Source organism: Tiliqua scincoides, chromosome 2 (assembly GCF_035046505.1).
Source record: "Tiliqua scincoides isolate rTilSci1 chromosome 2, rTilSci1.hap2, whole genome shotgun sequence".
In the NCBI taxonomy this organism is placed as follows: domain Eukaryota; kingdom Metazoa; phylum Chordata; class Lepidosauria; order Squamata; family Scincidae; genus Tiliqua; species Tiliqua scincoides.
Genome location: NC_089822.1, coordinates 248498699 through 248522794, shown reverse-complemented (window position 1 = coordinate 248522794; position 24096 = coordinate 248498699). Strand labels below are relative to the sequence as shown.

The following is a 24096-nucleotide window of genomic DNA, read 5'->3' as shown; positions in this document are numbered from 1 at the left end:
GGACATTCTAATGGTGAGCAACCTTCAGTCTCGAAAGACTATGGTATAAGCCTACAGCACCCTGTAGTCCCAGGCAGTCTCCCATTCAAGTACTAACAAGGCCTGACCCTGCTTAGCTTCTGAGATCAGATGAGATCGGGCATGTGCAGGATGAGGATGTGCAGAACGGGGGCAGAACCTGTGACTGAGATGCAACCCCTTCAGGCCTATTCATTCTCCATAGAAGGTTGGAGGAAAGTCAAAAGGGTCAGAAAGGATGGGAGGATATCTGAAGCATGATTTGTTTTCCTTCTCCAAATCTTGATCACCAATTCCTTTGGGGGAGGGGCCCTCACTCTTGCTGCTTTAGGAGCCAGCAGACTTCGGAGAGATCTCTGTGAATCTCATCGAGGAAAAGCAGTTCCTTTTGGATCCCTACCTGTTTGCCCTCTCTGGGAACAATATTCAGCAGTATTGCACCATGGTGTCCTTGATGGGTAAGACTTGAATGATTTCATATGTATTTATATTCTCAATTATACCCTTCCATGGAGCTCAAAGCAGCATACATGGGGTACCCCAGATCTCCTATCCAGACACTGACCAGATCAAAACCTGCTTTCTACAGCAACATGTACCATCCAATGAGATCTCACACTAGTATGTACCCTTCCTTAAGCCTCTGTGTTCAGCAGGTTTAACTCCCACAGAAGTGTGCATTGTATTGCAGTCTTCACTTCACCCCAGGCCTGCAACAAAGGTGAGCAAGAATGGCTTGCCCACAGCTACTCAGAAGGCTTCATAACCGTACAAGCCTCACATTCTAGTCCCAGGTGCTTGCACAGGGTGCAGCCCCCGCTACCCAAGGAGCTTCAGAATGGTTCAAAGGCATATGATTGGCAGGGTGAAGATCTTGAGTCTTCCTTCTCACCCGTATGCATGGAAAGGAAGCCACAAATATAGGCATAACCCATCACAGTATAAAGGTGAAACAACATTGAATTGATAACCACCTATATTTCTAGCATAGATCACGCATCACCCAACAACAAAGTGGACCATCTCCTTGTCCAGTGCATTAGGGACTTGTTTTTTGGCAACCTCACTCAGTACATGTCTCATGCCCCATACTTGGTTACTGACTCCATTTTGACTTCTTGTTGTGGTTCATTCATGTTCTTTTTGTCATGATACTGCGTTAAGTCTAACTTTGTGACATCCATTTCTTGGTTCAGGGGTTTCCAAACTTTATGGCCAAAGGGCCACATCAAATATCTGGCACAGTGTTGAGGGCTGGGGAAAAAATTTAAATAAATAGAGATGGAATTTAGTGAATAAATGAATGAATGGCCCATTCATTCAACCTCTCTGGCCCTCAGAACACCCTCCAGATGTAACCAAAGCATAGCTCTAGTTGTGTTGGGTCGAGTAGGCCAGAGGCTTTCAGGGGACTAGAGGCTGGCTGCGGGCCGGACAGAGGCTTGCCCCGGGCCACATCTGGCCCCCGGGCTGGGGTTTGGAGACTCCTGTCTTGGTTGATGGTGTGCATGTGTGGTAGCCTTTTCTTCTAGTCACATCATCATCTTCCTCAGTACATCAAGTCCCTGAACTGGAAGGGTTCTTGTGACTGTCTCTCAGGATGATGATTCTAGTGTTGTTGTTGTTGATATAGCATCATTTATGCACATGGCGCTTCACAAAGAAGGCAAAGGCAGGTCTCTTCCCCAAGGCTCTCACACTCTCAAGTCAACACAAGAGAGATAACTGGAGAAGGGAAGTCAGAGATAAACTTGGGAAGGATATGTGATTATTCGTGTACTTGGCTATAACGCTGTATAGGAAAGCCTGCCTGGAAAAATTGGGTTTTGAAGAAGGGCTCAAAGGAGAAAAGAGAAGTGGCATCAAGGAGATATTTGGGAGCCAGTTCCAGGCATAGGGGGCAGCAAGGGAGAAAGAAAAGGCAGAGTTATTTGGAGAAAGCTGCTATTCTTTTGTTCTAATGATACTTCCCTTTCTATGGTTGTTGGAGAGGATTCTGTTGAATTGCTGTTCTAATACCAGGGTTTAGATGAGTGAGTGCCCCACTTCACAGAAGTTTAAAAAGGGAACCCTCAAGTTTAAAAAAATGCAAATGCTGGTATAGCCACTACATGTATCAAACTGGTGCTCTAGATGTGTTGGGGGAGGGAGGGCTTCTGAGCAGAAATGGCCCAGACTTGAACAAAGGGCCATCAACAGCTATTAGCCAAAAGACCAAGCAATGAAAGTAAACCTCTCTGCCCTCACTTCTTCCCAAGGCTATCAGACCTTAAACCGATAATCCAGGGGCCAAACAGAGGTGATGCAAGGGATCTGTGTCTGCATCTCCCGCTGTTGAAAAGCTAATGGCTCTGGTGTAGGGGCAACTTAGATAGGGAATGCTTTGTGTTCCTGCAGAGTGAATTAACTGTGCGCCCCCCAGCTTCTCTTTTCCCTTACTTAGGGCCCAATCCTATCCAACTTTCCAGCATGGGTGCAAATGAAATGCAGCCCCGAGGTAAGGGAACAAATGTTCCTATACCTTCAGGAGGACTCTGTGACTGCCTCCCCACCACAGGATGCAATGCATGCCCCATTGGCATGGCTATACTGGTCCTGGAAAATTGGATAGGATTGGGCCCTTACTTTGCTAGAAGAAGCCCTGTTGCAGGCCTATATTGGGAGCCCAGCCAATGGGATATAGAGAACCCTGTTAATAAAGCACTTCAGTTGCCCACATATGTGGGGCCCTGCATTCCATATTAGAGGTTTGACAGTCAACACAGAGAAAAGGGGGAGGAAAGGGTTAAAGCCTTCTTTCTTTCTTTTTTTAACGCCCTCTGAAAACATGGGGGCACCATCCAGTTGCTTTAAGGTTTAAAAAAAAAGTCACCCAAGCAAGGATCTTGTGCATCACATCTGTTTTGGCCCAGAGTGCACTGCAGAGGCAAAGTAGCCAGGGAAGATTGGCTTGGCAACCAAAATGACTGCCTCACAAATATACATCCCCCCCAAAACAGAGCAGACCACTTCAGGAACATTTCCTGGCAGACTGGCAGGGGTGTCTCTTGAAGTTACCCTTGAGTAACTCAGGGTTGTCTCTGTGAGTACCCTTGACAAGAATCTGCAGCAAGCCCTGGCTCTCTGACAAGTGTCTCTGCATGACACGTGTGATTCCCAACACGCCTTTTTCTCATTTACACACTGTATTTTTGGGTTCATACATTAAAAATAGTATTATATTTGGGCACATATATTATGGGCACATACGACATGTGCTGTGCAAATTGGCTAAAAGCGGTTTATACAGCGGTTTATACAGTCAAATTAATAAATAAATGGTATGAATGTGGCTTCCCTTAAAACTTTTTTCTCTTTTGTTTTCTGGCTGAACAGATTTTCAGAACTGTAAGTCTGAAATGTTCTTAGTAACAGAAGAAGGTATCGAAACTCCCCTCTCTCTGGTTCAGGTTGTGGAGGAATTTGAGATTGAGCCAGCCATATATCAAGGTGAGAAGCAGCATGTTCATCCTTGAAACAAACGGAGATCACTGATACAGTAGTCCCATTTTACAGACTAAGATAGTGAGGTTCCATGCCCACCGGAGAGCTGATTCAGCATGCAGGTGGGAGGGTGCATGTCTGGACATTCTTTTGTACAAAGAAATCCCTGCAGATGTGAACACAACAAGTCAAGGGGAACTTGTTAGGCCTGAATCCATTTCCATTATAGCCTTGCTTTGCATGTGTAGGGAGTTTTTGACAAGGGGGAGCATTCAAACATGTGATTTCTCCACCTGCATTTTTTCACAGTAAAATCCATATGAGCTTTCTGAAAGTTTGAATTACTGTGAAGCTGTGAATGGTGCTGTTTTGACATAACACAGATTCGTTGAAGGAGCAAGATGGGCCCCATCTGAGCCCTCTCAATATGAATATGTCTCAGTGAATAAAATGTTAACTCTTTCTTTCCAGTTTTCCTGCTTTGCAAAGACCCATCTCTCCAGAAGGCCAACACATAATTTGTTTATGAAATTACCTGCTACAGGATGTAGCGATAGATATTGGCTAAGAGATGGTGTTAAAAGCAGATAAATTCATAAAGGAGAGCTCTCTCAGTGGCTGTTACTTATGGTGGCTACATAGAACCTCCATGTACAGAAGTGGTGTGCCACTGACTAAGGATTGCTAGGAATAGCTACTGCATTCAAGTCTTGCTTGCTGGCTTTCTGAAGGCATCAGGCTGGCCACTATGGGAAACAGGGTGCTGGCAGAGTTGGCACCAGTTCTGGGCCCCTTATTCGGGCATATCCTTTGCATATGCACTTCCCATTTTCTTCTCCTCTACCCATGGCTTGACCTGGTCACCTCTCTCTACCCCAGGTCAGTTGCCTCTCCCTCCAGTTCTTCCAGGCAAAAGAATAGCTGCCTGGGAGCTATTGGCCACTGGAGAGGAGAGAGAGGAAGATGCATCCAAGACATTTTCTCTTCCCTTCCCTCCTCAATAGGAGTTGTTCCCAGGAGCCCTAGAGAACTCCATTGGCTGCTGTGGAATTTGAGACAGCCAAGAAGTGGCCCCAGGGTCTTATCAAACTTTTACCACAATCCTCTCTAAAATACAGATTCTTTAGTTTCTGCATTGTAAATACTGAACTTACAATCACTACAGGTTTTGTACAACCACCCCCAAGATGATTCTCCTTCCATACCAGACCATACAGAATAAATTATAATATCATACAAAAAATCCAAATGCAGTGCCATCACTAGGGTTTGTATCAACTCTATCTATTTTTTAATTCATTCATTAACAGGTACAGGTCACCCGACACATCAGTAACCAACAAAAAACTAGTGACCAATTGAATGACACTCACACAACTGAATAAGAGTTCTAGTATTAGCTCTGATCCATGGAAATGAGAGCTGACTTATACTAACACCTTATTGGTTCCCTGCTGTGTCATAATAACACCTCATTGGCTCTCGGAACAATGAGTCTCATTGGTCAGATTTGAGTTCGGAAATCCACTTCTTCTAACATAAGGCAATTGTGTTTTATTTTTCTGGTTTTTTGGCTATCACTTTTTATAGAAAACAGATATTTCAACATGGTTTGGAATTGTATTCTGCATGAAATTCCCATTCAAATGATATATAACATGTGGCATTATTCAAAAATATCAAGATTTTCACAATTTTTGCCAGTAGTGGTGTCACCCCCCCCAAGTGTGTCACCTGGTACATCCTGCACCCCCTTAACAATGCCACTGCCTCATACTTTTGAAAACACATTGTTAGAACATCTGTAAATGTCCAAAAAGTGACTGTGGCCTTGTGTATATTTTATGCCACAAGTTGAATTTTAGATCCTTTATTTTTTTTTTGAGGCCGTGACTTACGCTTGCATTGTTTTGTTACCCAAGCAGGAGATGGGGCAAAGCAAACAATGCAGTCTGATCCCCCGCAGCAAGAGAGCCCTGCGCAAGTGGTACATTTGCAGTATAATTTCATGCACAAAACAGATGGAGGAGTTCTCCGGGGAAAACTCTCCAGTGATGTTAGTTTTTCAGAACCCCAGCAAGGAGCCAATCTCCAGAGAAAGGAATATGAGTTCATGTCTTCTGCGAACAATCCTGAGATGCCTTCTCAGCCATCTCAGCAAGTTCATTCAACTCTGAAAGAGCAGGGGGGAGATTTGAGCGGAACAAAACAGGAAGGTTCTCACCAACCGACCGCGAGGTGCTGTACTTCAGTACAACCAAATGAATGGACTGTTTCCCAGAGATCTGAGCAGAGTATTAACCCTGATGCTGCTGGATTAAGTCCACCTGCTGGAAACTATTCAGGGGGAAAAAGACATCGCAAGAAGCATGATGTTGAGGAAAGGTCCATCCACATGGGGGAGAAATGTCAGTCCTGCAACAAGAGTGGGGAAAGTTCTAATGAGCCTGTGTCTTTTGTAGTTCGGCCTAATGCACGCTGCAGTATTATCCATCAGCTGGCTCCCTCTAGAGAGAGGTCCTGCAAATGCCCCAGTGAAGATCATACCATTAGTGGCAGCAGAAGTATAATTGGACACCAGATAATCCTCACCAATGAGTGGGAAAAGCTCTTCAGCCGGCTTAGTTTAAGCCCCAATCACTTGAAAGATGCAGTCAAGAAACTCTTCAAATGCTCTGATTGTGGAAAAGGCTATGCGCGGAAATCAAGCGTCTACCGGCATCTCCAGAGACGCCACGGAAAGGGAAACCCATCATTGAATTCTGAACAAGAGAGAAGGTTCAGCCTGGGCCCAGGCCACTGTCCGCATCAGAAGGTTTACTTGGAAGAGAAGCCCCTTTGGTGCCCTGGTGCGGTCAAGGGCAGCGCCAAAAATCTGAGTGGCCACAGCCAGCAGTGTGCCCCTCCAGTCAATGCTTGTGAGCTAAACTCTGCCCCAGGTTTGGAACTTCAGAAGCACAGCGTCAAAGAGAGACCCTTTCAGTGCTCCATTTGTGGGAAAACCTTCACTGTGAAGTCAACACTGTCAAGGCACCAGTTGCTACATGGGAAAGAAAAGCCCTTCAAATGTCTCCTTTGCAACAAAAGCTATACTCAGAAGTGCCACTTGAAGAGGCATGCCCAGAAACATCATATAGTAAATCCTTCAAGCAATGAGCAACATTTCCTGAGCACCAGGCCGCAGGAAGGGCTCCCTCCTGCAGATGCCACTGCATGATGTAACCTTATTTTGGAGCAACAAATCCATGTGAAATGTCAAAAGAAATCTCCTTTCCAACCTCCGACTCTCACTCAAGACTAGCCTAACAGACACCGTTATCCTGAGTCTGTTCCTGTCCTTCCCCTAACTTGTGATCCCCTCCTTTCTCTCTCCTACAGAGGGGTCAGTTTTGGATGCCCTTCAATGCTGGCTAGTTGTGTTGTCAGTCTGAGAGGAGCCCAAGAAGTTGCCCACCAGCTTGTGGAACGCAGTCTCCATTCACTCCTGGGTCAACCTGGAAATTGTTAGGAAGTCTGTCCTCTGGTTCCTAGGCAGCCTCAATTTCCTCATTTCTGGAATCAACACAATGGCTGGCTATGTGCAACTCCTAGTCTTGGCCTTGCAGTCAGTGAGAGAAGCAGCTTTTGTCCTTTTTTTGCTCTCAGCTTTGTGGAGATCCTCTTGCTGTCACACAGGGGTGGTCCCAGACTGGTGCAAGGGGTTAAGTAACACCCCCCCTCCTTGCTACCACTCCTTGCTACCACCTTCTTCTGCTGGGGTAACTTAAAAGGAAAGGCACTTTTCACATGCTCAGAGTGCTTTTCTTTGTCATCATATAGCTTAACCAATCACGCATTTATCAAAAAGTTTGGCTAGCACTGCATTAACGTCAAGACCACTTCCATATCTGGACACAAGCTCATCCCCACAGCTCTGGTGACATGAAGCAGAAAGTTGAGCTGGAGGTTCCCAAAGCAACTTGTTTATAGGTTGTTCCACATTCAGAATGACTTTGGATGACTTGCAAAATATTATAATTGTGGGAGGGATCATTGGACAGTCTATGTCATTAACATTGCCAAAGAACTATTTCGGGCATGACCAAAAGCACGTGTCTTGGTGCAGTGTGGTCCTTAGTTTCTACTCGGAAAAACAGATCTGCCCCATGCCGTATACTAAACTCTTCTTGGCATGTTCTTTGGCTCCAAGACTGGTATCTCATGTCACACGGTATGGGGGACAGAGATTTGGAAAATAAAGAATCAAAGTCCCCTATGGGAATTACATGTTCCTTTAAATGTGTCATTAACAGGTTAGGCTTCCTAGACAGTACATTGGCTGAGGTCCACAAAATTTCAAGGGCTAGACTTTGTTTTCTTAATCATGTAATTAACAAAAATTTTATAACTGTGGGGGCAAAACCACAGGGAGTTAAGAAGAATGCTTGGATCCAGAAACTCCTCTTATTTAATTTCTTAGGTTAAGTTGCAAGGTTGTCTGGATTTGAACTGAACCTCCTGTGTCTTTTTCCTTTAGAAGAGCTTCTGGATATATCCATTCTGTTACTGATGCATTTATAAGAGCACAATTTAGCCCTGAGTCATACAAGCTATGTATCGCAGCCAATGTATCAGTAGTATAAGGAAATCTCCTGAGGTTTCTCTGGAAACAACCCTGATTACCTTAGCCATGAGCATCATACATGCAGAAGTTAAATAACAGTTTTTTTTTGCCTTGTGTGAATGTTTGGGGTTTCCTACAGCTAATAAAAGGGCTCATTTCCATTGAAGGTCTCAATGGCAATCAGCTGTTATTTTTGTTCTACAAAGGTATTGTATTGATGAATCCTTTTCCTTTTTCTTTCTGTCTCTGTGGAATTGTAGGGTGCTTTTAACAGTGAATAATGCCCCTCCATTGCAAGAGTGTTTTCTCATGTGGTTTTCAGACAGCTGTTTGGGAACATGGTTACAACTCTGCATTATACAGTAATTTCTGATCTCTGAAAAATTAAAGATTAAAATAAAGATTTTGAAGATACCATTGCCAGTATTGGATTTGCTGGCTGAGTGATATTGGCTGGCTGGCTCAACCGCCCCATCAGAAGTATATGTACTAAGACAATTGCTATTGATCACTATGGGACTTACTTCCCTTACTGCTAAAGCTGAAGGGTGGGAGGTATTTTCTTGGAGGAGGAAGCAAAAACACTGAGATCAACAAAGTTGGATATATTGTTTGATATGCATAGTCGGACACACTATCCAACTATGAAGGAAACATTGTATTCTCTATTCTGGAGTTTCAGTCTTTGATTTTCACAGTTGGAAGTAGGGTAACATGAATTTGTGTTCAGAATAAAATATCTTGTAAAGTCCAATACCATGCAAATGTACTCAGAAGTAAGTGCCTGCACTACTCTTCTGGACTACGGTCACTCCAGATTGCTCCTAGGTTGGGGTGATTGGTGGATAGCTTTGCTTCAGTCTTTGTTCAGAGGCAGAGTTATCTACCTATCAACCCAACCACAGCCTGGGAGCAATCTGGTGTGACCATAGTTCAAAAGTAGAGCATAGGCACTCCTATGTATGCAGTCCTCTGTATCAGGGGTGTCCAAACTTTTTGACAGAAGGGCCACATTATCTCTCTGACACTGTGTCAGGGGCCCGGGGGGGGGGGAAGCATTAATTTATATTTAAAATTTGAATAATTTACTTAAATGAATATATTAGAGATGGAATTTATATGAATGCATGAAGGTCTTGCAATAGCTCAAGGCCTATAAAAGACCTTGCACAAAGCAAGGCCAGCCTTTCCTTTGCTGCCGCTGCCGTGTCACAAATGTGAAACTGCAAGCTGTGGAGGGGGCCCTTGTCCCACAGCTCATGTGAGAGGTTGAACAGTTGCCCTCATGCTGAGAGTAGTTGTCATTGCTTCGGGCCAGCACAGGCTCCAGCAAGAGGGCCAGAGGCTCTTTGGAGACTGGGGGCTCCCCAAGGGCCGGATTGGGAGTCCCTGAAGGCTGCAAATGGCTAGGGTTTGGGCACCTTGCGATATGTTTACTTGGGAGTAAGTCCCATTGAATATAGTAGGACTTCTGAGTGCAGGCTTGCAATATTAGACTCTATGACTATTGGTCCTTTCCAGTTTTATAATGTTGTGTTCCACTCCTTTAATCACATTTTGTAAACCATTGTGCAGGTGGGATTTCAATCCTCCCTCCCACATTCTTTGACAGGGAGATTAAAAGAATATCCAGGAATATTGAAAGTGGTTTAAATAGTTTCAGGTAAGTGACCTGTATTGAAGGCTGCAATCTTGTTTATGAATCAGCATGTTGAGGAGGATCCGGCATGATCTTCAGCCCTTATGCATAGGCAGCACCAGAGAGTTGCAAGGGGAGCAAGCACTCCCCAGGCAGGTAGCTCACCCTCCCATTTGCGCCCCCCCCCATTTTGCAGAATCATACACAGGGAATTCAAATAAGATCTGAATCCTAAACATGCTGGCTTGAAAGTTAATTCAAATCAAAAGCCACAGGGCTGAGTTCAGAGAAGCTGTCCCAAAATAGAAGCAAGAACGTGGTTATGCCCTGATGTCTTTTGGGCAAATCTAACACGGGACACACACAGCCAAAACATGCACTTTGCCTCTTCTGAGTTGCAGCTGCTTATCTGGCTGGGAGCAAAAACCCAGGGACAGACACGCCTAGAGCAGTGCTTCCCAAACTGTGGATTGGGGCCTACTGGTGGGTTGTGATCTGATTTTTGGTGGGTCTCCAAAGGGTACTGGAAAGATCAGATAACTAATTGCCTCAAGCCTATTAAATACTGTTGGTGGTGGTGGTGGTGGTGGTAATAACCCCTGCTAACTGAGTAAGAGGCACTTTTTCAAGTGGGTGCTTCTCTTTTATTTAGCAGGGGGAGAGTAACTGGCCCTCCTCACCCCAGCACTGTCTGTTCTAGTGGCTGTCTGCTGGTATTCATTTGCATCTTTTTAGATTGTGAGCCCTTTGGGGACAGGGAGCCATTTAGTTATTTGATTTTTCTCCGTAAACCGCTTTGTGAACTTTTTGTTGAAAAGCGGTGTATAAACACTGTTATTAATAATAATAATAATAATATTCAAAAATCTGACGCTGTCGCTGCCAATTCCCCTGCAAAGAGCTCAGCTCCTGCAGTTTGCAAGATAGCCGCTAACTGCCCTACAAGGAGCGGAGCTTTTGCGATTTGCAAGCTTGTGTGTTTGTAGGGAGATAAATGTTGGAGAGGGTCTTTTTTTTCTGGTTGTAATAAATAATTCCTTTTTTTAAAGGCTGGTGAACCTAGGTGGGTCCCGATAGTGTCATTTTAAAAAAAGTGGGTCCTGGGGCTAGAAAGTTTGGGAGCCACTAGAGGATCAGACTGAGAGCTGGGTGCATTTGCCAGGAGGGGCTGTTTTATTTTTTATTCTTATTTGATCCCATCCCCCCCCCCCAAGACCCACAGCCACCAGAGGGCCCTGGCAACTGGCTTGGAAAGGGAGACTGCGCTCTCTCTTTGTCTCCCTGGGATGAGTTTCCTGTATCAGGAGCTTGCTGCATCCGGAGCAGCGGGAGCGAGCCTGCCCGCCTGCCTGGAGCTCAAGCAGCTGCTCCCGGGGCTGCTGCGCGGCGCGGGGCTGCAGGAGGAGGAGGGACGAGCCGGATCGGGAGTCTTCTCTGCCCCTCTCGGCTCGACTGAGGTGGGAGCTGCTGCCCTGCGGGCCAAGCCAGGGAGGGCGACGCCCAGCCAGGCGATCTCCTGGCCGAGCCGAGGGGGAGGGGAGTGTGCAGCGAGGCGATGATGGCCATTGATCCTGGCAGGGAAAGGGGGGGGACCCAGGATCCAAAGCTCGCCTCCTCTTCCCAGGCGCAGCTCGATTGTCCCAAGAGGAGAGCCGGACTGGGGAGGAACCAGTGGCGTAGCTAATGGGGAGGGATCCCTGCAAAACGTAGTGCTTTGCCCCCCCGGCTACGCCACCGGGAGGAACCATTTTCCAGCCCATGCAGCTGATCTTCAAGGCCTGCCGCTGTCTTGTGCCCTTTTCCAGAGTTTGGCTCAGAGGGCTGTTAGATGGGGTGGTTGTCGTCCCCCCCCCCACAAGTGGCATTCCGGGGGGGGAGGGGGTTGCTTCTGAGTCTGCAAAGGCAGAGCTGGGAGGTGCCTGTTGCAAGCCTGGGGCTGCAGTCCTGTGGGCACCTCCTCCAGAGTCAAGCTGGATCCCTGTTGGCACTGCGATCCAGCTGTGGTGTTGTCTTTGCAAGCCGTACCCAAGGGGAGGGCTTTTTGTGGGGTGCTTCCAGAAGCCCACCCAAAGCAGGGGCAGGGCTCCAGGTTCTGCTTTCCCCTATAGATGCACGGATCTCTTCCCCTTGCGCCAAACAAGTCCTGCCACAGCCCAGGGGTGGGAGGCTGTTTGCAGGCCTGTGGCTGGAATGCTTGTGTTAGCTGGGGCAGGCCTGTGCGGGGCGGGAGCTCCTTGAAGAACACCCACAACATAAGTACAAGAATGTACTCAAAAGAAACTGAATTCTATTTCTTTTTCTCCTAGTAAGTGAGGTGGGCAGAATAACTGCCTCCTTCTAATCTCCCTTCTGATTCCACAAGATGGAGAGACTGGCTTAAAGGAAAGCTGAAGGGGGAAATTTCAATGGGGCCACCCTCTTTCTTCACCCCCCACAATACAGTCCTGCTTGCCTGTGTTGGTGCTGTTTTCTTAGCGTGCCTTTCAGCGAGTTTAACGTCGGGGTCTCCAAACTTTTCATTACGAGGGGGGCCACATCATAGCCATATTGTACATTTTTGCAGACCCCACCCCCAAAAGTTTTATAAATGAATGAATGACATCTCAATGGATGAATAAGTTTACTTGGTTCTTTTTTGTCATCAGCATGATTTGATTCAGAACTAAAGAGAAATATGACAGTTACGAAGGAAAAATGGCACGCTGAAACGGAGAAATGATATCTGATGAGTAACAATATCAAACATTTGCAAACGCTCTGAGAAAAGAAAGACAAGTTGCTGAGGGACAGATAAAATCTTGTGGCAGCCCAGATATGGCTCTCGGGCCGCAGTTTGGAGACCCCGGAAGGCAGAACAGTAAGGGAAGAAGGGTTTACGGAAGTGTTCCCAAACTTTTTAAACTGGCCGCTCCCTTGATTTACTGAGCCATTGCCCATGGCTCCACATTAGACCGCAGCTCAGGAACCACTTTAGGAACCACTCATTTAAGGAGTAAATAATTGGTTTTATTGTTACTATTTTAGAACGTTTTTAAAAGCCCTGTAACTACAGGTATTGCTGGTTCTGGATGAATTGTCTCACCTTAAGGGTGTAATCCTGAACACCCCAATCTCCTGTCAAGATTGCTTCAATATTCAGATTGATCCTGTGGGGGTGTATAGTTCCACCTGGTAATGATGGACCTCATCTTTGGGAAAGAAGGGACTTAAGAGTATCTGAACCTCTAGAGGAGGAGGACTTGGAGCTGATTCAGCCATGTAAGGAGGCATATGGAATAGTACTCTTGTGAGTAAGAAAGGAGGCTAATTGACCCATTGCTGCCCAGCCCTCGAGTGTATACATTTTATCCCTTGCCTGCATGCAATGTTGTGTATATGCAACATGGGGCAGAAATTGTTTATATATGTGCCTTTGGGCTTTTAAATTTATGTGGGTTTAAGGCCAAAAAGGGAGGGATAGTGGCCCCTTGGACCCTGACTTTTTGTTTTCAAATGTACATATCCATAATCCATGAGTCCTAAAGACTTTCTTCTTTAAAAAAGGGGGGGGGGATGAATTTCAGAGAAGTCAGGTGTTTGATTTTGTTGTTCTTTGTGCAAAGAACAAAGATCAGAGTACTAATTCTTTGAAAAAATGTAGTGGATGTGGGCAAGGGTGGATCCTTGGTGCAGTACTGTACCTCTGGGTGGATTATCTCATTTGACAATCTGTGTGTTGCATAAAGCAGCATTTAGGTATGTAAAAGAGACCATTAGCATGTCAAAGTTGATCACTTTGCTAGGCACCTGCCAAATCTGCATTAAGAAGGAATCTTTGGTTGTTGATGCTTTGTCTGGATAATGAAATGGGCATGAGACAAATAGGGGTTAGGGTACCCTATGTCTTGCTTCTGAAATTAAACAGGTGGATAGAATGGGATCACAAGACTTGGAGTTACACTGCAGGCTCCTAGAAGCAGAGTTGGGTGTGTTGTCCATTTCTGTCCAACATTGCATATATGCAACAGGAACCAAATGTGTACACCTGTGGGCTGGGCAAAGATGGGTTGAGCCACTAGATCCTGTATGTCAAACTGTAGGCTCTGAACCTAAACATGTTGACATCATAGTAGTGCCCTGGTCTTCAGTGAGACTGCTCCAGAGTGAAGTGGCTTTTAAAGTGAAGAGTGCAGCTTTTAAGTGGGGAGGCACTGATGAATTTGTGTGCCCTTCTTGGTAACTGCTATAGAAAAGGATTTTATACAGTAAAAAAAAAATAATAATAAATATACCATATAGTCGTGATCCGATTTAAGCAAGTATTCAGTGTTGTATGTTTTACAAACATTTTTCATTTTTTTTTTCAAAGCCCTGCTTGTCTCTCCTTCTCTCCATTAGTGATTCTGGATGCCAGTGCTTTGACATTGTCCCGTCCAAAATATCCCGTCTCCCTATCCTGCCAACTATGCCAATTTGTCCCATCCAAATATTCCAATGCCCACTTTTTTGGCTAATTAACACATCCTTATCTCTAGAAACAACAGCTGTGGTGTGCAAAGGAATGAACAGAACTCCTTATCAGTTGAGCAATTAACCAAATTTATTGCTTCAAACACTTATTCCCTGCAAGTCCTCTTGTCCAGAGGCTTCCCCTCCCCAAACCTCAACTTAGTGGGTAAAGGTCCAAAACCTCCAGTTCAAGTCCACTCCAGCTCAGTCTCCCCAAGCACAGTCCAGTCTTCCCAGTCTAGTCTTCTGCAGCAGAGTCCCTCCTCTGTATCCTCTCCAGTAGAGTCCTGGCAGTCCCCTTCTCCCGTAGGTCCTGGTCTATCCATGTCCCGTAGATCTGGGGTCCTGTAGGTCTGGGTCAGGTAGCAGCTCTTGTCTCCTTCTGAAGCTGCCTTTTATCCTGCAGCCCCCTTGTTAAGTCCAAATGAGGCTCAGGTGAGCCATCCCTTCAGTCTATGTCCATTCAAAGTCCCATCCAGGTCTCCATTGGCCTTGATTGATTACAGCTGTGGAGCCAGCCCTGTCCTTCCCAGAGCTGTCAAACAGCTGTCAAACATGGGAATCGCTGTCAACACCACAACATCCACCTGATGATCTTCTGATCTTCCATTACAGACATCCATCATCACTTGCTGAGAACCTGTTCACACAAACACCGTGGAATATGGTCATTTGAGTTGACTTTGTGAATGTGCCTGTATGTGGCACAACTGGGCTTCAGTATATGTGGCCCAAAGTGAGCTGCCTTCTCAATGACAAGACTGGTCTATGCCACGAGGGGCGTGCCTAATGGTATTCCCTCCACTTTCCCAGAATGCATCCGGTTGGAATTGTCGCAGAAGATCAGCGTGGCAAGCAGTGCAAGCCCCACAGAGGCACTTTTGGGCAACTGTCTTGTCTTCATAACCCAGTATGGCTACCTCAGAACATTGGGCAAATCCTTCTGGATCAGACTAAGAGTCCATCCTTGGACCTATTTGGTCCAGTGCCCAGTGTGTCTCAGGGAAACTCACAGGCAAAGCACTGAAGGCAATAGCACTCCTTTGTTTTTCCCTAGCTCAGTGGTTTTCAAACTGGGGCATTGTGACACTCCAGCCAGAGAGCCCTGGCCACTTTCCCCTTAAGGGGTGAGGGCTAAGGGGGCTGCAGGGACTGGCATTTACTTACCAGTCCCTGCAGCAGCCTCCTGGAGGGGGTGCTGAGCGGATTGCACTCCACTTCTGGTTTTGCAGAAGCAGGGCAGGATTGCTCCACTTTAACTTTTTAAGACTTGGGGAGCCCTGCGGACGGTCGCACAGGGCTCCCCGCACCCCAGGGAGGCTGCTGCAGGGACTGGCAAGTAAATGACAGTCCCTGAAGCCCCCTTAGTGATGTGATCCTGGGGGTCGCGTCACTGCCTCCCCCCCCACCCTGCAAGGACGTACTGCGGCTCAAACTGTCCTAGTGTTTAAGAACCGCTGCCCTAGCTGTTGTCATTCCGAGAGATACTTCCCTTGAACATGAAGTTCCAATCACTGTTAATGGCTAGTATCAGTTTAAGAAACCTCTTATCATTTCCCACCCTTTACTTGTCCTCCCTCCCCCAAACTGAAAACACCCAGATGCTTTAGCCTTTCCTCATTGGAAAGGCACTCCACCCCCTTGATCATTTTGGTAATTCCTCTTCTCCTTTTCCAGATTGACAAAACATTTCTTGCTACTGGGCAACTGGAACTGAACACCATGTTTGAAATGCCGTTGCAATTTAAAGACATTCCAGTATTGTCAGTCCCTTTCCTAATAATTCCTAAACATGGACTTTGCCTTTTTCCTTGCTGCTTTTGTTGAGCTGTCTACCATAATCCCAAGATCCCTTTCCTGGATAATGAGCTCCTGCTGAGGTTTCTCACGTGACTCAGTCAGCATGTGTGCACAGTTGTTTGAGCCTAGTGCTCAACTGATCAAAATACTTGATGACCAGATCATCAAGCAAATGGAGATTCAGTTTCCGTGCATGTCAAAATGGTGGTGTTTTGACATGTTCAGAGGTACTCTGTGCATACTGTTTGGACAGGGCCTTGAATCTCCGGGTCCAGCGAACAGTCAGTTTATGTGCTTCGTGATGTACTTTGTGATTCAGTGCTTGGTGTTGGTGTGCGTGATGCCCACCAAGCACTGAATACTTTTGTAGATTCTTCTGACCTTGTATGGTAATTGCTGGAACTCTTGCACATTTCTAGCATCTATTGAAATGGGGGGGCCTTCGATACAACCATTAGGTTCCTTCGTGTTTTGCTATAATCTTAGAATTCTGTATCTGAGTCTGCATAAACTTGTGTGTTCAGTGCAAAGAAGATAAATATTCAGAGGCTAAAGAGTAGCGCATTTAGTACATATCTGATTCTGTACATGTCAGGTGAGATCATGGATGCTTGGAATCCAAATGGTCCTGCCAGTATCTCTTCTCCTGCTGATCTCTCCCCGTGCATGTCTTCTCCCTATTTAAGTGGTGGTAAGAAATTGTTTTGCAGGGGATTTGGGACCCAGTCCTATCCAACTCTCCAGCACTGGTGCAGCCACAATGCAGCTGTGAGATAAGGGAACAAACATTCCCTTATCTTGTGTAGGCCTCTGTGACTGCCTTCGCAGGACAAGATGCTGCACACGCCCCATTGGCACGGCTGCACTGGCACTGGAAAATTGGATAGGATTGAACCCTTAAGTCAGGGGTTTTCAAACTCTCATGGAGAGTTTGAGCCACTGTAAGTGCTTGCGGGGGCGGGGGGAGGCAGCAGGGATGGGTGGAAGGCAGCAGCGCGATCCCCAGGATCGCACCGCTCAGGGGGCTGCAGGGGCTTGGATGCACTTACCCAAGCCTCCTGCAGCCTCCCCAGGGTGCGGGGAGCCCGGTGCGAACCTTTGGCAGGGCTCCCGCAGCAGTGAATGTAAAGGCAGAGCAAACGTGCTCCACCTCCGCTAAAGTGGAGCACGATCACTCCGCTTTCACTTTCACTGCTGTAAGGAGCCCTGCCAAAGGTTCACACCGGGCTCCCTGCACCCTGGGGAGGCTGTAGGAGGCTTGGGTAAGTGCCTCCTCCCTGCCTCCAGGCTACCCGCGCCCCTTAAGGGGGCAGAGGCCAGGGCCCACAGACTGGGGCGTCGCGATGCCCCAGTTTGAAAAGCCCTGCCTTAGATGCTGGGGCTTGTGGTTTTGATACTGAGTGACCTCTGGCTTCTTTTTGTTTCCCACAGCAAGTGATGGAACAATGAAGGATACAAAAGGGAAGACTCTACAGGAGGACGAGGATGACTTCGAACCCCAAGTTGAATTGCATTTCACCATATTGGAAGAATCAGAAGGGGGCATTTCTCAGGGGAAGCTTTGGCACTGTGACATTGATGCAGAATTACAACCAGATAGTTCCTCTCAACCAGAACCAGATGATGAATCGGTTTACTCTGACAGAACACGGTCCCCCTCACCAGAGCTCCAGGAAGTGCTCCCAGACCTTGACAGGGTTGCTGGAGAAAGTAGGGTACAGACTTATCCACAGCAGGGCCCTGAGCGGCAGGTCGAGCTGCACTTTACCATCCTGGAGGAGTCAGAAGGGGGCATTTCTGAGGGCAAGTTGTGTGCCAGTGAGATCAGTCTGGATGAGCCACTGGAGGTAGACCACTCACTTCCTCAGAATCCAGAGCATCAGTGGAATAAATCCATGCACTGGGGTGAGAAATTCTGCCAGCCATCAGATGCTGAGATTTCTCCCCTGGTGCAGGAGAGGCTGGAGGGAGAGATGAAAGGGGATGTTTCCCAGCAAGAAAGCTCCGATCAACAGGTAGAACTTCATTTTACTATCTTTGATGATCCTGAGGAAGTGAGTCTTTCCCAGGGGCCTGAGGATTACCCCTCCTGGGAAAGCCCATTCAAACCAGGAATGTATCCGGGAGACTATCCAAAGGGGGATTGGGACACATCCATCGATAGTCTGGGCGATGTCTTCGAAGCATCTTTCCAGCAGCAGTTCTACCCGGGAGGGAGGATGTACCCCTGTACCGAGTGTGGACGAGTGTTCAACCGCAAGTCCACCCTGACAAGACACTGGAGGACCCATACGGGAGAGAAGCCCTATTCTTGCCTCTACTGTGGGCGGAGCTTCAGCCTGAACCTGAACCTGCTCACTCATCAGATGACCCACACAGGGGAGAAACCCTACAAGTGCCCTGACTGTGGGCAGAGTTTCACCCGTAGCACGAGTGTCACCAGGCACCAGCGAAGCCACCAGGAGGGGAGTCCTTATAAAAATGACCTGTGGGAGGAAACCACAGGAAACCTGTGGGAAGAGACCTTTGGGTGCCCAGTGCCCTTTCCCTACCCGATGCCTCTGGTAGAAGAGAAATCCTACATGTGCCCGGATTGCGGAGAGACCTTTACTCACAGCGGGAGTCTCAACCGACACCTGCGGATGCACAGGGGAGAGAGGCCTTATAAGTGCATGATGTGTGGGGAAGGCTTCTGCTCGATGTCAAAGCTTTACAGGCACGAGAGGATCCACATGGTGGATAAGCCCTACCATTGTGAAATCTGCGGGAAAAGCTTTGCTGTCAAATCGACACTGACCAGGCATCAGATGCTCCACCAGGCGGAGAGGCCTTACATGTGCTCTCACTGCGAAAAAGGCTACGTTCAGAGGAGCCACCTGGCCAGGCACCACCACAAGGCGCATCCCGGCGTGCCCTTCAACCCCGTCAAAGCGAACTGTATGCCTGCCACCATTCTGGATTCCGACAACCTAGTCACCTATTTCTGGGGGGATGAGGAAACGGACACTACCTCTGAGCCTGTCCCGACTCAGTTGATCTACTCGGGAGCAGACTGCTGAAGGTGGGAGGGGGGGGCTATCACTAGCCTGGAGCTATGTGCGCCCTGGAGAAGGAACACCTTGGTCCTCAACCTTTTGTACTCTGTTGATCTAACCAAGTGCTGGGATGCTCCTGAAGAGCTTGGGGGTTTGGCTCCCAGTGGATTCTTGCTGCAAAAACAAAGCAGACTTTGTTACAGGCAGTGCCAAGACTCCTTCCTTGCCTTGTTTTTACTACAACGATGCATAAGCCTCAGTGCCACCTTGGCATACAGGGAGGGTGCTTTGCCGATCCCCATCACCGGACACTGTAGGTGCCCCAGCATCAAAGTGCTATGTCCCCTGAGACAGACAAACCGCAGCCAACAGCAGAGTTCTGCAGAAACCTCACTCCAGGCAAACTGGTTCAAATGAACGACTACTTAATAGAACAGGAACAACAGTGCCATTTGTAATGGGGCAGCCAGAATGCCTGGGCTGATGCATCCTCCCTTGCAGAGGAAAGAGAGAGCAGCCCAGTCTATATGAAAATGTCTAGTATAGTGAGATGTGTGGGAGCTTGGGAATTCTTTCACATTTGGTTTTTGTTTGAAATAAGATGAAGTCTTGGGTTTTTTTTTTCTGTTTTGTTTCTTTTTTTAAAAGGAAAAACTATGCTTTCTATCTTTTTTGTTCGTTTGTTTTGTTTCCCTTTGATGGCCAAACTCTTGAAACCTAAGTAAAATACTGAAATGGAGCAAGTGTCCAGATGCTTCTCAGAAGTTTTTTTGCAGTGCAACCCCATATGGAATGGGAAACTAAAATCCCCAACCTTTGGTGGTGGGGAAAAGATGGGTGTTGAAAACTCTGAGAGGCTTAAATTGGACTAAAGCAGTGCTTGAGGGGCCAGATCTGACCCGACCCCCCCCTTACTGTTAGCTTAGGGAATTTTCAGCTTTTTTCATCTCACGGCACACTGACAAAGCACTAAAATTGTCAAGGTACATCATCAATTTTTTGACATGAGGCTGGCAGGGGGCTCACATCTCCCAATGTCCCTACTAATAAATAACCCTTCCCAAAGTCCTGCGGCACACCTGTGGGCTATCTGTGACATACCAGTGTGCTACGGCCCAGTGGTTGACAATTACTGCCTTAGCTACTGGGACCAGAAGGCTACAACAGAGCGTAGTGTGACTAACGTTGGAAGATGTGGGGCTTGTGGGTTGCATTGGGATCCCCTTCCAGCTTCCCCGATAATTTTGACCACTGGAATAAGGGTCCAAGTAGCCCAGTATCTTGTTTACTGCAGTTTCAAGTCAGGTGCCTGTGGGAAACCAGCAAGCAGGGTGCCTTCCCGCACCATTGCGCCTCCCACTGCAGGGACAGTATGCATGCCACTGAATAGCAGAACAGGGAGTTTTTGGTTTAATTATCATGGCTAACAGACCTGTCAGTGGTTGTCCCTCTATGAACTTGTCTAACCCCATTATAAAACCAGTGACTACCTGCATATCTCGTGGCAGTGAATTCCACTGGAACAGACCATGGTTCACTATGGGTCGTTTCACACGCACACAATTCATTGGATAATTTGTAGCAGGATGCGTGAACTGGCTCTGCCAAAAAGTGATACATCCGAGCCTGTATGGATGGAAGTTAACCTGTAGCGTTTAATCTACAGTGGTGTATCATGCGTGCAAGTTGCAGGTTAAGAATGCAGGCTTTAAGTGATGAACAGACACGTGTGATTGTATAGGAGAGGAAAGACATTGCCGCAAGGTTGTTTTGAAGCTCCAGACCTCATCTAAAAGATCATAATTGAACCCATGGGGTATTTGCACTGAAAAATGGTACCTTTTGTTGGTACCTTAGCAGAAAGAAGACAAGGAAAGGCAAGTCTGGGAGGTGACTCTGCTAAGGCACAGTATACCTGCTGTTGCAGACTTGCACTGTAGCAAAACTTTGTGTCTCTACCAAAGCAGGGGAAATAAAATTGTGCTGGACAGTTCATGCCATTTTCAAGGATGAATGAGGTGAGGTCGTTTGGCGTGATTCTCCAGCCTAGTGAAAAGGAACTTTATCTTAATGATTAAAAATAACTGGCCAATTAATTCAGAATGAATCAACAAAACATGCGTACACACACCACAAAGGATTCCAAATCACTGTTGATTCTGTGGCAGTGATGAACTGTAGCTGGTTAAAGAACAGTTTCTATGTTGTTTATTACTTATTATTACTTTTTCCTTCTTTAGTCCGTTTAGTTCAGTGGTTTTGCATTTTTCCTGAGCAGAACACTTGGATGAGGGAAGCACTTTTTTGTGTGCCCCACAGGTGCCACACCTCATAGGAGGGAGTATCTAGTAGATATTATAGTAGCTCACTGATAGCACTACGTTCCCGAAAAGAGTTTTGCCCTGTGGCACGTGACCAAAAAGATTGAACACCTTGTAATTCTTTGTGTGTTTTCTGGACAGATGCTGCAAATCAGTCACCGGTGGTAGTAGAATTAGGGCCCAATCCTATCCAACTTTCCAGCACCGGTGCAGCTGTAACACAGTCCCAAAGTAAGGGAACAAATGTCCCCATATGTTGAAGGGGCCTCTGAGACTGCCACCTCACCACAGGATGCAGTGCATGCCCCATGGGCACAGCTTTACTGGCACTGGAAAATTGGATAGGATTGGGCCCTTAATCTGAACTAGGAGTAAAACAAGACTGTAGAAATACTGAGAACAAAGCTAAGGAAATGCCCCCAAATGGTGGCATCTCCTAGGAGAAAGAGGATCTTCTGTGGTTATGATACCAGGGGCCTACATTGGCATGGTTGAATATTCCTGATAAGATTTACTGTTTAAAAGCTTCATCCCAGCCTTGATCTATTCCAGAGGTTTGGGACAGTTGACAAAATTACTGAGATGTTAGACAGAGAGGCTATGAATCAATCTCCCTATTCAAGAAACAACAGATTGTACCACTTCAGAATGGGGAGGGTGGGACTAGGGTTGTATCATCCATTAGACAGGACGAGAGGGCCTCAGTCATGGATTGGGGGGAACAACATGTTCAATTTTTTATTTTTGTAATACAATCAACAATAATCCAATGTTGTTTTATTTTTTTTCTGAGGCACTAAAGTGGATCATTGGGTTGGGGAGGGTATTTCAAAGGTTTTCCGACGGTTAAAATACACCTACCCAGTGGCTTTGCTAGGGGGTGTGGGCCACATCAGGTAATGCACATGGTGGGGGGGTGACAAAAATTTTTAAGTCTTGGTATTTTCGAATAATACCATCATGTTATTCGAAGCGGATTTTCATGAAGGATGCAATGGAATAAACAGCATTGAAATGATCTTCTGTTCGATCAGTGTTATACCCAAACAACCAGCAGGGAGTGAGGAGATGGAGCAATGCCACACCCACTGCCGGGGGTATTGTCCTGCCCATTGCATGGAAGGAGGTCCATCATGGGAGTGGCATGCAGGCCTCCTGGGTGTCACAAACCTTAGTGATGCCACTGCACCTACCTATCCCTTCTCCATTTCCATGTATGTACAAAACTGGATGGGGAAAAGGGAGGATGTTGGGACTACATACAGATCCTTGGCAAGGAAGGATGTGATTTTAAATGCATTTCATTCCTGATCCCAAGAGGACTGTATTGCCAGTAAGTGTGGCTTGGTTCTGAGTGAGACGGGTATCTCAATTTTTAACTGTGAATGGGGTGGGTAGTCTGAAGATTTCAAGTACTCTTCCACCTGTCCCTGCAAGGGTAGGGGACAAGGCACAGCACCACATTCGGTGATTACAATGTTAATGTGCCCATCTGCACACGCGTGTCGAAGTTCATCTTCATGTTTCTTAGAGTCACCAAGAGTAGTCCGCTTGCCATGGATAGCAATTCAGCTCAGTCGGGAACATGAGAACATTAGAAGAGCCCTGGATCAGGCCAAAGGTCCATCTACTCCAGCTTCCTGTATCTCACAGTGGCCCACCAGATGCCTCTGGGAGCACACAAGACAGCAAGAGACTGCATCCTGGTGCCCTCCCTCACATCTGGCATTGTGAGATAGCCCACTTCTAAAATCAGGAGGTTTCACATACCCTTCATGGCTTGTAACCCGTGATGGACTTTTCCTCCAGAAATCGGTCCAATCCCCTTTTAAAGGCGTCTAGGCCAGATACCATCACCACATCATGTGGCAAGGAGTTCCACAGACCAACTACACTCTGAGTCAAGAAATATTTTCTTTAATCTGTCCTAACTCTCCTAACACTCAATTTTAGTGGATGTCCCCTGGTTCTGGTGTTGTGTGAGAGGGAAAAAAACTTCTCTCTATTCACTCTATCCATCCCCTGCATAATTTTGTATGTCTCAATCATGTCCCCCCTCAGGCGCGTTTTTTCCAGACTGAAAAACCCCAAACATGATCATTTTGGTCGCTCTCATCTGCACCTTTTCCATTTCCACTATCTCAGTTTCCATGGACAGAGCTCTTTCTGAGTTGCAGAGAGAAGCCCCAGTCACAGTTTGGGTCTCTCATCTTCCACCCCCTTCCTTCTTTAGCGTATCCACCCCCCTCTGCTCTCTCTGCCTCATTTATCCTTATCTCCTGCTCTGGTTGTGCAACAGTTCATCATGGGGCTAGCCTGCTTGGGCAGGAATTGCCGCTGGAGTCAGCCGAGCCTCTGGAGGGTCCCCACAAATGCTTATCTTCAGCCTGAGAGTACAAAGTCTACTTGGGAACTTCATGTCCTGTGACCTGGAAATTTTGTTGGCTGGAGGGGGGGGGAAATACTACTGTCCATTTGCCTTCAACCTTTGCATAAAAATAGCACCAGCTGGTCTTCTTGAGTCTCTTGAGCCTCCCAAGAGGCTGGAGGGTGCCTGGCCTTCTCTTCCTTCCATGTGATGTCTTCCTAGCCACTGACTTGAGGGTTCTGGTTGGGATCCCTGGAGAAGACTCTGCCTTCTCTCCACCTCTGCGCTCCAAGTGCTCCTCTTTCCCTTCCTTCCTGTCTCATCAGTTGCTGGTCTGGTCT

The 24096-nt window shown here is 46.9% G+C and overlaps 1 protein-coding gene across 1 annotated transcript; it reads left to right on the top strand.

The window, feature by feature from the left end:
* Positions 1 to 11075: 11075 nt before the first annotated feature.
* LOC136640942 (zinc finger protein 436-like) lies at positions 11076 to 20136 on the top strand. The gene is made up of 2 exons (XM_066616387.1): positions 11076 to 11200; positions 17463 to 20136. The coding sequence occupies exon 2, from the start codon at positions 17477 to 17479 to the stop codon at positions 19088 to 19090; it is 1614 nt and encodes a 537-aa protein (XP_066472484.1). The 5' UTR covers positions 11076 to 11200; positions 17463 to 17476; the 3' UTR covers positions 19091 to 20136.
* Positions 20137 to 24096: the final 3960 nt, after the last annotated feature.